Raw genomic sequence first — 15,517 nt, 5'->3', positions numbered from 1 at the left:
TGAGGGAGCGCTGTGAATGAGCGAGTGTTTCTGAAGTGCTCTCCAGAGTGTTAGACCAAGGGATGAAGAGCCATTGAGTGGAGTTCAGACATGCTGTTAAATACACTCTCCACAGCGATGCCTACTGTCACTCTCCCATCCCTCCCCCTCCTTCAGTCAGTGAGCAACATCTCACCCTCTGTCTTTTGTCCTCCTCTTTGGTTTTTATTTTTTTGTCACCTGCCTCGAGCCCACCGGTGCAGCAAGGCAACGTTTTTTTTCTACTTCTTCTTCTGTTGTGCCGCTTTATTGGGACGCCGTGTGGCTCGGCAGCAGCAGGGCGTGGACGGCGGCCGTTTTGAGAAACCCGACGGCCAGCCATCTGCGCCGCTGCCAAGTTCTGCGCAGCGTCTCTGTGAGCAAACAGATGCAGCGCTAAATAAACACTATTTATTTGAGCCCACGTGACGCAGACCGGGCCACTTGCCACGGCACTTAACATGGCAGCTCCCTAACACTAACCAGGTGGGTGTCGAGCAACCGTGATAATTCTTCGCTGCCACCAGAGCATTGGGTTTAGGCTAATGGTACTGATGGGACCGGGGGAGGGGGGGGAACCTGCATTGTGAAAATATGACCTTGACGCAGGAAGATAATGAGAGGCGAATACGCCGCTAAATTAATCTCATGATGGTCCTCTACTGCAGATTCAGAGGCTTTTCCACACAGATATGATTAAAAGAAGAAGAAAAAAAACAATAGTTTTAGTGGTTGAACAGCTGATGCTGTAGCTGTGAAGGTAGGATGGTGTATCAGGGTCTTCGTGGGTAAAAAGTATTAGAGCCAGGGGACGGGGGTAATAAAAAACTCAGAATGTCCTACATTAAAGTCGCAAATTTAGGAGAAACAAATCACTAATTTACAAAGAAACACTTGAATATTCTCTGAGTTTATAAAGTCCTACATTTGCGAGAAAGTTTTCCGATTTCGTACAAGATTTGTTTTATAGAATATTACATTATTTTGTCAAAGAACCACATTGCTTCACTTTGCAAGGCTGGAAAGACACTTCGACACCGCGGTAACGTGAACCACCGAGTGCAAACTGTATTATACTGTAGCAGAAACTAAGGACATCCATCCACACATTCTCATCCGCTTATCCGGGGCCCGGGTCACAGGAGCGGCAGACTAAGCCGGCTATTCCAGACGTCACTCTCGAAGGACATAATTCACCATAATCTGTGGTTCAACACAAGCAGTTATGTTATGTGCCTGTTTTTGCTTCCCACTGACACGCTTAAGAGTTGGACACGGTCCCTTAAAAGCTTCAGTGTGTAATCATGGTAACGCGGTGTGTTTAGAGAAACCCTGTAGACTTAGTTTGACTAGGTCCAAGAGAACTAGAGAGAACGACGACATCCGCGATCGATTAACTATTGGACTAGTGGCGGCGGGAGTGGCGTCTCTCAGCAGTCCCGGCTGGACCCTGCGGGGCTACGGTGGCGTGCGTGCACTCAGCTCACCTGGGACTGGATCCCGGTATTGGGCGACGGACCACTGCGCGCCGCTCACCCCTCGTTGGACTCACAGGCTCCTAGTGACACATTACGCACACACGAGGTTCATTCCAGAGCGGCTCAGTGATTGTGAGCCATTGTTTTGCTACATAAAGTAGAGATAAGTAGCCAACGAGTGTAAAATAACATGACACTGTTGGCTAGTTTCCTCCTGTCCTCCCCAATTATTTTGAGTCACCAGCTGTCGTTTCTGAGAAAAAGATTCATGAATATCTGAATCCCAAAAAAGGAATACCTACACATCAAAGTATTTTCCAATTTGTTGCTCATTTACAAAAGGACAGGGAAAATGATTGTTCTCGAAACGTACACAAAGAAGTAGTTTCCCCACACTTTAAACCCAAGGACGCACAATATACCTTTGTGTATGTCGGACTGTTTTCAGCCAAACTCTTCTTTTTTCTGTCTCATGACACTGAATATTTGAGGCCCTTGGAACTGAACAAAACACACACTCACGCACACACTATGACAAACACACCGTGCAGTCTTCCTCCTCCTCTTCTTGCTGCAGATCCACCAGATTAATAATGGATCACATCAGTGCTCATGACTTCATGAGACTCATGATCGCTCACCACTGAAAAAGTACAGAGACACAACTTGTGTAATGACGCATTCAATCGCATACCTGCTGGTGCAGCATACACACACACACACACACACACACACACACACACACACACACACACACACACACACACACACACACATGTACACACACACACACATGTACACACACACATACAACAATGCCCCCCTTTGTGTTGCACTCTAAGTAGCAGTTCATTAATCTCCAGAGGCACATGATAGCACGAGTCCAGTGTCCAAAAGCAGATGTTGCCACCCGTGTTCTGACTCCGGCTTCAGATTGAGCTCTCAACACTCTAGATTGTCATTATAAAATAACGACCACTACAAATGTAAGCTTTCAGGTGTTTAATAGCCTATGGCGGCCATATTGGATGCGTCCAACACAATGGTTCGTATGATTCTAAACATACAGTCAGAACTGAATGGAAGTGTTTTTGTCTGATTATGTGTTTGAATGTCTGCTTAGCTCATTAATTAACATATGTTATGTTAGGAACAGTAGTCGCTAATAGGTGCAATTATTAAAGCAGCATAAAAGCTTTATGTTCCATCTTTATATTATATTTGAATGGCATCGTAGAACTGAGGGCAACTGCAAAGTTTGGTGATAATTTCATACGATTGTCACAACGAACAACACGTTCACAGGACTCATGATCATTCAATCTATTGTTAATATGAACATTTGGATTTAAAACACTTACAGTTTTTAGCCCTGCTAGTAGTAGTTCTTAAATAATTAGAAACACCTGAGTAGATGGGGATTGTCTCTGGTACATAAATGAGAAAAACTATGTGAAGAAGTTGAATCCCTGGTATGTTTTGAAATTCTTAGCTAGCGCAAAGATGTCAACATGGCGCGCTAACGGCTACAGCTATCATCTGTTTAAACACTCCCGTGGTCATATTAGCATGAATTACAAAAATCCCAGTTCTGCGCAACATTTCGGTCCATATATCTTGGACACTATGCACCAGATTGCCATGCCAATGTGTATATTCATGACCTACAGAGGATTTATAATGACTTTGGTGACACCCTGACGTTATCTCTGCTGGCACCAAGTCAGCAATAAGATTGGAAATTTGCCCAGTCGGCACGGACCTTCTGTTGTCGACGTTCAGAGCAAGACGCTGAGGACACCACCCAATCGCCTCCAACCCTGAATAAAGGATAGTCCCCGTTTCTCATCATCTCACGGCCCTGTGGGTGTGAGTGGGAGGTGCAGGGTGGGTTATATCCTGAGGGCATCAAGACATCATCTTTTCCATGATTCCTCTGCTGAGGTGTGAAACAGCATAAGAGAAAGGAATGGTCCCCCCCTGAGGCTAATGGAGCACAAAGTGGACCTGAGCTATAAATGCTGATGCAATCAAAGGATGCCAATAACCTGTGAAATGCAAACTGTTCCTGGATGACAATGGAGTAGAGGGGACATAAGGTGCAGTGACAGCCGCAAGAAGCAAGGTTTCCTAAATGCAGAGGTTCTGCATCCTGTTTTTTTTTTATTGGTTCTTCACATCATTTATCAAATCCCAGCTGGGTGGATGTTTGACAGGACTTTGTGAATGATGCAACTCTTCCTCGCTGGCTGAAACAGTAGCCAGCAGAGGAAACACACATGAGATTGAATAATGTATGTGGCAGATCAACTATCAGGAGACTCAGCATCTCTAACTCAGATAATTAATCACCCCCACATCATAGTCATAACAATACAGCCAAAACCGGATGAGATCTTATCTGACAGAAGCAGTGCTGTCCATCAAAATATGTACAACGTTTCACACCTAAAGTGTGCTATGCCTTCGGCCATGTGCTGTCCTTGCCTTTATATTCTAACATAGAACTATTCTGTATTTTTTTGCCAACGATAAACTCACAATGACTACGTTCACGTGCACAAAATACATTTGTGTTGCCCTTATTCCAAATGAGACTATTCTTACTAAGCTGTTTACATGATAATGTAAATAATGAAAAATTAAAATAAATATTCCCATTTACATGCAGCCGTGCGTCCACTGTTTAACATAACCAGTGGCAGACTGTTTCAACTAAACGATTGAAAAAATATATAAAAATTCTAAAGACAATTTTTTATATTCCAAATTAATATGTAACAATTAATTTATCCAAAAATAAATATAAAAAACGGATTCTTCTTTTCCTGGTATTTCTATTTTCTATTTTCTGAGCAGCGGGTGGAGACGTTCTTGCAAACGTAGAACAGATTCAAACGGGGAGACACAATAAAGCAAAATTGGGTCACCCTAAGATTCATGAGCAAATGTTAGTGCTTTTCCAACTTTTTTTTTTAAACAAGTTTTATGATGTTACTTGCAGCTTCAAAATCCCAAAGACATAGAAGGAATCTAAATGAACTGAGTGTTTGGAACGTAAGACTCTTGCAAGAGAAGGTGGGATGTTTTCTTACATGTTACTCAAGGCACAAGCAGATGTAATGAATCCATCAGCACACCTTAAATATCAATATGACAACTTTGACAATTCCTTTGTTTCTTCTTTGGTGAGCTGTCCACTTGTGATTGCATCACCCAAGCAAGACACATGAGAAGACGGCCAATGATATTGAAAGGAATGAAGAAATTTGGTTGGTTATCGATACCAGAACTCAGGTATGGCAATGGAAAAGATTTGCAAAAGCAATATTCAAGCAATAGCCAGCTGTACCCATAACTCAGTCCTTTTCATAAATAAAAAAATCATGAATTCCTGTGAATTTTATTCTTGCATGGGTGGAAAAGCCTCAGTGGTCGCCTTATTTCAAACCCATGACAATATTTAATTCAACTCGCACTCTGTGGAAATCGGGTCCGAAACTCACACTCTTTGGACATTCCCACTCCGAAGCACTTCTGCAGGCGGCAGTATTGGCAGCGGTTCCTCGTCACCTTGTTGATAATGCAGTTCTTGTCCCGGTGACACGTGTACACCATGTTCTTCTGGATGCTTCGGCGGAAAAAACCCTGAGGAAACAGACAGACAAGGAGGGGGGGTGTTCATGAAAAGAGGACACAACGTTAACCTAATTTTTCTTTTTAATCTTCAGTTGCCACATATTTTCTAACACATTGAAAATTCCCCTACCACTGGATCTCATAATGTCCCGACAGCCTGTATAACAATGCGCTGGATGTTTTGTCTTTTCCGTTGCCATTAAGGCGGAGAGAAAAGAGAGTCGGTGTGTCCCTGCTGGGAGCTCCGAGGAGCTTCAAATGCTGGATTTAACCTCGGGAACAGAGCACTTGTGGGAACAGAGAGTGAAGAACCTCAGGGTATCAAACAGTGAGGCTGCTGATGCTGTTATGGAAGAATAAGCGAGGACTTTGGTTCAGCTGTGGGCGGGGAGCTCCACGTCTGAAGGTGACATTGAGCTTCTGTAGAAGACCAAAGCCACCGTTTCTCTCAAAAGAACGCTTTCATTGTGATCCAGGAGAACAGCAGTTAAATAATAGGTCTTAATTGGGCTCATTCAACGTTTTAGTGTCAAAAGAGATATAAGTAAATAAGTACAGAACCCATGTAGCTGCAGTGACCGTGGAAGTGGAGTGAGGAGACATTGAGCTCAGGGATTCACTCAAGTGATTAAGTTTTGCTCCTAGATAGCCAAGAATGGCCAGAAAATTTTAATAATGTAGCCATAATAATTTCATTTTTAACACTGGTTTGAAAACAAAAAAAGAGTAAATGAATGTCCTTGAATTTCATTAAAGTTTAGTTGCGGTCGTGATGTAAAGTCTACTCATGAGGCCTAAAAAAACATTTTAGCATGTGTGGAAAAGGGCTGGCCCACAAACCCCCACAGGACACACGTTTACAAAGGGTTTAATTAAGTAACCACATTTCCAATTAATCAAGTGATTAAACTGTGTTTTATGTGTAAAAGCAACACTGGGAATTTCCGTGTTTATTTTGAGTTGTATGGAAAAGCTTAAAGGCGTATATAAAACACTGTAATTAAAAAATATATTTTCTTTTTATATTTTATGATGTGAAGTATATATTCTGTCCTTTGAACGCCACAAGAGGACCCTGCTTACTGCTGCATGGTGTGAATCGTGTCAACCTTATTACATTATTAATATCTGTATCTAGATGGGAGAGTGTTGGTATTATATTTTACACAACATTTTTGTAGCTTATTGTCACGTCTACTTCCATTATAATATGTGTCTGACCAAAGGAGGTAAATTCAAGCTTTAAAATAACTTTCAATCAGCATGATGCCATCCATCATAAAAGGCCAACGCAGCATGCGCACACTTTTTAAAGTCATTTGCTTGTGTGATGCCAGGAAGGACCCTTATAAAAGCAAATTTAACCATGTGCTATGCGACATGGAGCAATGATGCCGCTACAATGTGGATCCTGAAAGTTTCAGCACACAGCAACAGAGGCTGAGCTCGGCTGCGTTTGTTTCCAAGGAAAGGTGACGTGAAGCAGAAGAGCATCTATAGGAAGCGGGAGTCGTCGCAGATGTTTTTTTTTCCCCTCTCAATATTCATTTGCCGTTGCTCTGGGGTCTTTTGCAATGATCGTCCATCATCCAGGCCCTTTTGCACATGTTTGCAGGCGTTTTTTGCCTGAGGAGCTTGGTTCTTCATAAGGAAGTGGGGGAGGGGGAGGGCGGGTTAAAATTCCATTTACCATAGCTGCCTGTGACGGATGAGACCTTGCCTTTTCATTAGTGAAGCAGGATGCACGATGGGTAACAGATTAGATCACAGGACTGAAACGGCTGACTCTGTAGCACCATCTCGCCTCGGCCTCGAGCATCCGTCAACCTCCGGACCGCCCCCTCGGTCGCGCCGACACCAGCCAAAAGCAGCCAATCACGCGGCTGCGTTGATGACGCGCGATCGGTCCGAGGTCAACTCCTCTCCGCTGGTATTAGTCATTTTCTTAATAGATGCCTTTATCCTGGCTGATGTAAGCCAAGTGTGTTCGCAGACATTACCTGCGGGGTCTGATGGATGACCATGGAAGCGGCCTGCGTCGCCATCAGCTGCCATATAAGTGTGTTCAGGTTGGGTGCAGAACCCAAGGCTACTCAAGTGCTTATGTCATTCAAAGCTGAGAGCATGCAGGTCACTTAGCCTTGGAAATCTACGTGTGTGTGTGTGTGTGTGCGTGTGTGTGTGTGGGGGGGGGGGGGGGTTGCTGGGAGCTGGAGCTGCTGCTGCAGTTTGCGTGTTGTGCACATGCTGCAGACTGTTTCCCAAGACAGATTTACATTTTGTGAGCTTCAGCTTTTTGGGGAAGGTTTGTTGGCAGTGCAATGACTGAGCTGTGATGCATCTCATTTAAACTTTCCTCATCCACATTATTGATACATCACAAGAAATATATATATATATATATATTTATATATATATATATGCCGATGGGGAAAGGAAACAACATTTTCTGACAAAAGTTATAGAAATCCAAAACTATCAGCTCAACTAGATCCCAGTCACGGTAAGGGGCATACTTCTTTAGTAATTTGGGGGAACTTACTTTAATTCATATTATTTAATAATATGTTTAATATTTAATTAAATGTATCAACCAAGGACCAAACGTAATGTGAAATGTGTTGTAGTGACAAACCCACAGAGAATTGTCAACACATTATATGAGAGGCCGACATTTGATCAAAACTCAAATAATCAATAAGCTCATACTGGTTCTATTTAAGCAATAATACACAGTATGACTGTAAGCAGAGCCAGTAAGTCAAAGTATAGCACTGTCTCAATTATGTTACTGATTTATGAAGACAACATTCGGCACTGACGCACACAAAGACAGAGGCTTTTGGTTTGTTTCCATAACTCTGTTTTGGTCCTTCACCAAGATCAGGTCACTGTGGGTTAATTCATTTATCCGAATGTGCCGAAGCTCATTTGACTCCAACTCTGCCGCTGACTAATCGTCTTCTCTTAGATTTAGAACAGGATCTCTTGCTAAAAGACTAACGCTAACAGGTGCTATAGCACAAAACCAGCCTCCTTACCGGCCAATAGTCCATGAAATGGTAAAAAAAGAAACAGCTATACTCCTAGTTTTATAATTACAATAAGTCAATTTAAGATCCGACTCTTGTTTTATTCTATGGCTTAGATACTACTTCATATTTTATACCAGTAGGGTTCACATTCAAGGGGCGTTTAGAATGAAAACTAGCTGATTTGTTTTAAATGCTACATCCCCGAATGCTATAAAAAGCTGCTAACTTTACCTTTAACTCTGCGAATATCCAGACCCGGAGGAAAAGACAACGCAGTGGAAGTGTTAGTCCTGAACAACACGTTCTTTGTACTGTAACCTGTAACCCACACAACCTAATGATGTTAGTTAACTTTGCTGTTTGGCCTCGGAGGTAACGCTCGCGTGCTGCTGTAGTTTACTAGTCGTGTTTTCGGTTTTTGGAAAAGGCTAAAACAAGAAACAAATTCAATGTTTCTCACTGCAGCTCCATACACACGTGTCCAAAGATAGACCTGCCACGGCTGATTACGGTTGGCAATCTGTTGCTGTTCAAGGGAGGGGCTAACCGAATGACAAATAAAAAACCCAAGTCATGATGTCACGTCTGCATGGGCAAGACTTTGTTCCACTGGCTTCTGTAACTCAATCCAATCTGTCACTCGCTCTGTGTTCCTGAGGTTTACTTTCCGTGACCAATCAGCACACACTATCAGACTTGACCAGCGTGGCATCGTGGTTACGGACATCATCGTAGCTCGGTTTCTTTTACATCCGTTAGAAGTCTCTTTGGTTCCTGACTAACAGGGATGTAATAGTCACAAGTCAAGCCATCTTTACATGTAAGGGAACTATACTTAGCATACAGTATGTAGGCTGTATCATACATGTGTAGCTGTTGGTGTACCTCCAGATGCCGCGACTCAGAGCACTTCATCTCGACAAGCCTCCAGGGAATCACCAGTGTCTGAGATGACACGGAGACTCACACAATCATAACATCTGCTTCTTTTGCCTCGCTTTTTCTTCTTCACGTTGTCTTATTTTTTCTGCCCATCTGTATTTCCTCTTTTCTCCTTCTCCTCCGTCTCTTCTGTCTTCCTCCGCTCCGCCACAGGACACCAGTGTTGACCTGAGACTGTCGACTGCTCTGATATTTGCTAGCTTGTGTCCTGCGGGTTTACTCATTTGAAGCTTATAAATGTTGCGACCAAAGGACACCCTTGAGCCGAGTGTTGTACAAAGGTGTTTACCTAGGTAGAGTGCTGTGTGCTGCTGGGCTAAATAAATGATAGGATCAGAGGTTTCCGCTGTGGGGACACGCTGAGAATGAATCACACCTCCAACACAAGGATGCAGAGGAGGGCAGAGCCGCTAAACTCAGTTTACCCTCCTCTCGTATCTGTCTGCAGCATAAAGCAGTTTAATTTCTTCCAAGTTATCTTAAAAGTTTTGTGTTAAAGCAGATGAATAGTTTTAGTGCCGAGGCTAAACTTCTTTCGAACGAGATTTCAGTCCAATATGACACAAAAATGATATCCCTACAACCCTAAGATAAGAAAAGCAATCAAATGTATTCACGCATATGTGAAATCAAATTGAGAGGCTGGAGCTTCCCAAACACACATAGTTTTTACTAAATTCTGATATCTGATAATGGAACCGCATTGTATTTACCGTACATGCTTTTTATACATGGGCAATAAGGCAGGGATGAAAATGGGTCCTGTATCATTTATATGGAAAAATATAACCAATCAAATTAAAAGACACAACAGTGTACCGCCAATGACTCTCTGCTGACTCCTCACGCACTTCTCTGAACCGACCAGTAATAACACAACCGAGTGAACTCTCAAACCCCACATCAGCTGCTCTTGTCCCATCGAGGAGATAACAGTTTTTGGCAAGATTGTATGACTTTATACAACGACTTTGCCGTTTTGTTTTTCAGGTCGAATAAAGTGTGTTTTTTTTCACACAATGCAGCCGTGGTCGTTGCGGACACACCTGGTGGAGGTCTTTCAAAAAAAAGTATTCAATCCACTGGATTAGCCGAAAGCGGCCTGTGCTCGTTCATTTCGTGAATATAAACCTAATGCAAACCTTTATGACCAAAACTAACAATGTATATAATATTGCACAGTATCAACTGAACAACGTGTACTTTATACTAATCTATGCTCTCCATACCACAACTCTCTCCACGCTGTCCTGTAGATAAGGCCCCGTTGAGTGGTAACGCCGGGGCATCAGGGGACATGGGCCCAGCCACCTGGGAGACGAGGCCACTTCCCCCTGGACTGATAAACTGCACCTTAACCGAGATCACTATCCAACATCTTGTTATCTTAATGGGCCAGGGATAGGGTGTCAGAGCGATGGCCCCGCCATCTTAGGCCTTCTCATTTACAGATTAAAAAACGAAAGTGCCGCCCATTCATTATTTAGCTACAATCCAACCCCCCGTCCACCTGGCCTCCTCCTCCTTCTCCCTCCCTCCTCTCTCTCTGTCTCTGTTCCTCCCATCGACTGGCTGTCCGGCTCTTTGGACTCGGCCACGGCGCTTTGTGTTGCCTGAGCATTCAGTACAGCCGAGGAGAGAGAGAGAGGCCGAGCGGCGGATTAGCTTTCGCTCTTAATCGTGTCGACATCTTATCACTGCCGTGGAAAGTGGAGAGGACACTGGAGACCCTGGGGGGTTCCAGAGAAACGAGGAGGAGAGGTAGAGTGGAGAGTAGGAAGGGGTTGGGGGTGATATTTATCCAGTTTATCCAGTCCAGGCTATTACTTACACCTGCAGTTCACTGGAAAGAGACGACAGAGTTCAGGAAGAGGACTTGGCTGGACAATGAGTAAAGCAGGTTTCCTAAAATGTTATTGTCCCATTGTAGGGACATAAACAGGGAGAAGTCACCGAGTGGTGTCTAAAGAGAACTCAAACTTTTGTCGTTTTAATGTCAAAGATAAAGGCTTGAAAACAACAACAAAAAACACTCACATTAATTTAACCAAGACAAATAATGAAAGAAAACCGAAAATTCTGTTTTACTATGTGGAAGAAGTGTCTTGTGACCCCCGTGAAGCAAAATAATGTCTAACTTGTGACCAGTTTAAACAAAGACTTATTTTTGTTTTTCAATATTTTGTTAGATTTTTTAAAAGGCCTGAATCGCCGAAAATAATATCTAATCTAAAGATCAGAGGAAATCGTTCTGTGCAGCAGTTTCTTCTGTTTATAATCTCGTGACCCCTCATGTAGCGACCCCCAGGTTGGGATCCAGTGAGTCATAGAGATACACTGTTATTAAGAATTTGTATTATTCACCGTTTTATTTTATTGCAAGGTATGATGAAACAGGTTTTTACTTCTTTAGTTCTTGAACATTTTTAACTTTGACTTTGACCATGTACAACCTAAGCGTGTCCTGTGGAGGTACCACAAAAGACAAACAATGCATGCCACAGATCCAGCTCAGGGACAGCGAGAAGAATGGGCTGAAAGCGGAAAATAGACTGCATGAATTTGCTCTGGAATTGCTTTGTATTGCACAAACAAAAACAAATGCCAATAGAATAATTTGAGAGATCGAGAGAAGACCGCATTCCTCCAGTGAACACGTCAAAGACAGAGTATATGTGCTAAGTGTTTTTTTTTTCTGGTGTGGGGCATAAAATGGGGAGTGTTGTTGTGGTTCACCTGTCGTATCAATTGAAGAAACAGAACAACAGCACAAAAAGGGAACCCTGACCGCACAAAGACCTGCATTGTTACCGTGGCAAATGTGAGACCTCAACAGATAAGGCACAAACAGAGCAGCAGTCAACAGCTACAACACAGAAGAAGAAAAAAGGAGACAGCTCTCTCAGACCCCCCACTCTTCAGTTCTGTTCCCCCTCCCCCACCTCCCGAAACCCAATCAGTGCTTATCTGTCCATCCGAGCACCTGAAGTGCACAGATGGACCAAGAGATACAGTAGAGATTGAAAGGCGAATCAGGGGGAAAGTAAAAAAAAACAAAAAAAAAACAGAGGAAGAGAACAAGAGGAGGAAGGAAAAAAGGAGCGATAGCGAGCGAGAGGCCTGAACAGAGGAGCTGTGTGACTCACCCAACCGGCTCTGAATAGCTGCAGAGACAGAGAACCAGAGAAGAAAAAAAAAAGACAACGGAGGAGAGAATGAGGAGGTTTCAGATCACCCGGTCCTCCACAGACGCCCCACTGTGGCCCTATTCTTCAGGTTGCCGCTCGCCATTCAGCGCTCGTCTTTCGGCCCCGGGACCTGGCGGGGGCCCCCGGAGTGATCGGGAGCCATCTTTAAGCTCTCTCCCCCTCCGATGGGAGGCCTCCGTGCTGCTCACTTACACTTTAACACACAGCGCACAGAGTCAGACCTGTTGCTGACCTGTCCCACCCGACCACAGCCAGGGACTCACAGTAACACTAGCGCGCTTCCACAGTAAGGACATTTTGTCAGGCCGACTTCAGGGTGTTAGTTTCGGATTTGGTTGAGGGTAAACAGATATATCGAGTGTAACAAGTAACACAAGCGTATGGAAAAGGGCGGACATGAAGTTGCCATGATGCAAACAGTAACAGGAGAGGGATGAGCACAGGTTTGGACACGAGTTGGACGTGTCAGTGCAACCAATTACGTTCCCAACTAAACCGCATTATCAGTTTTGTTGAAAAGTGTTTTTTTTGCCCAGATTATGATTGTAGTTTCAAACACGTGTTATAGAGTTGTTGGTTAAAAAAAAAAAGTTTAATACCTCAACCGTGACTTTGACAGCGGTCTGATGGGTGAAAGTCATGTGTGACCAGGTTATCCGCCCTAATCCCTGAAAGTTTGTATGAATGTTTTTGTGATGCGTCAAAACCAAATGTAATGACTGAGCTTTAGATGTGTTTCTTTCTACAAAGCTAGGCTAACAACATCCTGACTAGCAAAACTTAAGCTTACTAAAAGAGGTATGTGATTTTAATACAGGTCATTTTTTCCAACAAAAAAAGCTTTTTTTCTGTTCAAAATAAGCTTGTGCATCAGCTTGGGTTTGAAAGTTGAAATCCTTTTTGGTGGTCATTTGAACCTGGACTGGTTTTGAGTAGTTTCAAAATGGCATTTGGCTTTGAGGTAAATAATAATACAATTAAAACTATGATAAAAAAAAAATCCCTTTGACTTATGCTCTAACTTCAGTTTCCTATAATTGATGGAATTAAATTAAAACCCCCCAAAATAGTCCTGTGTTACAATAACAGCTCCACACGGTAGCTTTAATAACACACGTAGACATAAAAGACCATCAATCACTGCAATGAAACCTGCTTTAGCCGGCCGGTGCTAATTGTCCTGACAAACAGCAGAAAGAACGAATTCCTCAAACAGCACTTAAGCATAACGTTACTTCACTTCACACGTCCTCAACAACCTGAGTGCTTTCCAAACATAAGCACACACCGGACAATACACACATAAATCAAGTGTGTGCTTTAAACCGGCCCTCTACCGATGAGAAAGACCAGTTGAGCTGCCGGCAGAGGACGTTGTGGCGTAACAGTCGTATCTATTTCCCGTCACACCTCTGCGGCGCTGACCCTCTGTTTGATTCTCTCTCTCTCTATTAACGCTCTGGCTTCTTTTATGTCGTACACTGTTGACAAATCACATTATGAAGTGCGTGTTAGCACCGGGGGGAGCTGTGTAGATTACGGTGACAGGCAGAACGCAGGCAAAGAAAAGGGCCCAGCAGATCCGTGTCTTCTTTTTTTTCGCTCTCTATCTCTGCGGTAAACTGTCAACTCGACTGGGCTCTTCATCATCGCCGTCCTGCAACAGCAGCAGACAGCGGGGAGTAAATAAAGATATGAAAAGCACATGGACACATGGGAGGAGGGTAATGCAGGTGTGTGACGATGGGGGGGTTTAAAGGGAAATAAACAGGACGGATAACTATGAGCAATAGAACAAATAATGTCGGCTTTTTTTTGTCAATTGAATGTGCATTTTTTGACCGATTATATCTTCAAATTTAAACTAAACCCATGGCTGGATATATCTCATAGCAAAGATGTGAGTGCACATCCCACAATCTGTGCATCCACAGTAGGAGAAATATGCATATGCATTCTTGTTGCCAGATTTAAAAACTCCTGCATAATGCATCCTGACACCAAAGAGGGTATATTTTTAGTCATGTTTTTGTGTTTGTCTGTTAGTCAGCAGGATGTCTCAAACCCAGTGTGCAAAATACTGTCTGACAATCCATGCTGTGCACTTCCAAAACACAGTGGAGCTACCTCCACAACACATTAACATCACACAATTATTTATTCCATACTCAGCGAATTAATAAGGAATGCTATTTAGAACTTTTTTTGTAAGTTTCAAAGTCACACCCAGACCAAACCTGCAAATCTGCAAAACGCCAGAATCAAACTTTTGCTTTTGCGAACAACCACAAATTCTCTATTGACTCTTTTAATGATTCATCCAACAATCTACGATTAATAACGATTCATTTTCCTCCCAAAAATGTTTAAGGACCATTTTATTTTAAGTCCATGTTATTTTGATAAACTGTAGGCTATGCAAGTGTATAATGCAGCACAAAACAAATCAAAAGCTCGGGATTTAATTGACAAAAATCACAACAAAATATCCAAACTCACCCTTTAAAAAAAATATAAAAACAGTAAACGTTGACTCGGCTAGTACCAGCATTCACAATAGTCAAACCTTATTGATTCATTTACTTGGGTCACCAAACGTCACTGCCTTTTGCAATATTTCCACCCGGTTATTGCGCTCCTTAAAAACTTTCCTTCACTCACCGTACCACCATGTTAAAATCCCACAAGTCATCTCCCAGCAAAATGAAGACTGTCCGAGCAAATATGTGGCTTCTGACTCAACATTTAATCAAATGGGCTTAGTGCTGCTGCTGGGCAGCAAAGGCGAACACTGTAGGCCTGGGGAATAAAGTAAATTATAAAATAAAAAACCTGACCTGCACAAATATACTTAAAGATTGAGGAGACAGAAGCACCTTCAACGCTTTCAATATACTTTGTCCACATGAATCTCCGCCTGCACATGGACGTGTTTATGTGTGCTGGATTTAAAGAACAATGGGGCTTTTTAAATAGGGAGAAGCTGTACTGCTTCAATGCATTGCTTTGCCTATATTTCTAATTTGCACCACCGTGCTTTCATTCATGCTTCACAATCACCGGCTATCAGCTGACTTGTAACGGCCAATCATATTCTTGCAGATGTGCAGCGAATCCGTTCTAATCTGACACTTGTCACTATTACTCTGCTACGTTTGTTATAGGATTAGTTCTTCCAGAAGAAACACTCATCTAA

At 42.9% G+C, this 15,517-nt stretch overlaps 1 protein-coding gene across 1 annotated transcript in view; it reads right to left on the bottom strand.

Annotated features, from left to right (window-relative positions):
• Positions 1-15,517, bottom strand: part of LOC306748543 (retinoic acid receptor beta-like) — a gene marked incomplete at both ends in the record, with an annotated part of 60,328 nt that overhangs the window by 28,078 nt on the left and 16,733 nt on the right. The window contains one exon of the mRNA XM_079231720.1: positions 5,003-5,144. Within this exon, the coding sequence (XP_079087846.1) occupies positions 5,003-5,144 (142 nt within the window). The remainder of the gene's footprint in view (positions 1-5,002; positions 5,145-15,517) is intronic.

This window comes from Taurulus bubalis, assembly GCF_910589615.1.
Source record: "Taurulus bubalis genome assembly, chromosome: 16".
In the NCBI taxonomy this organism is placed as follows: domain Eukaryota; kingdom Metazoa; phylum Chordata; class Actinopteri; order Perciformes; family Cottidae; genus Taurulus; species Taurulus bubalis.
This window is presented reverse-complemented; position numbering and strand designations above follow the sequence as displayed.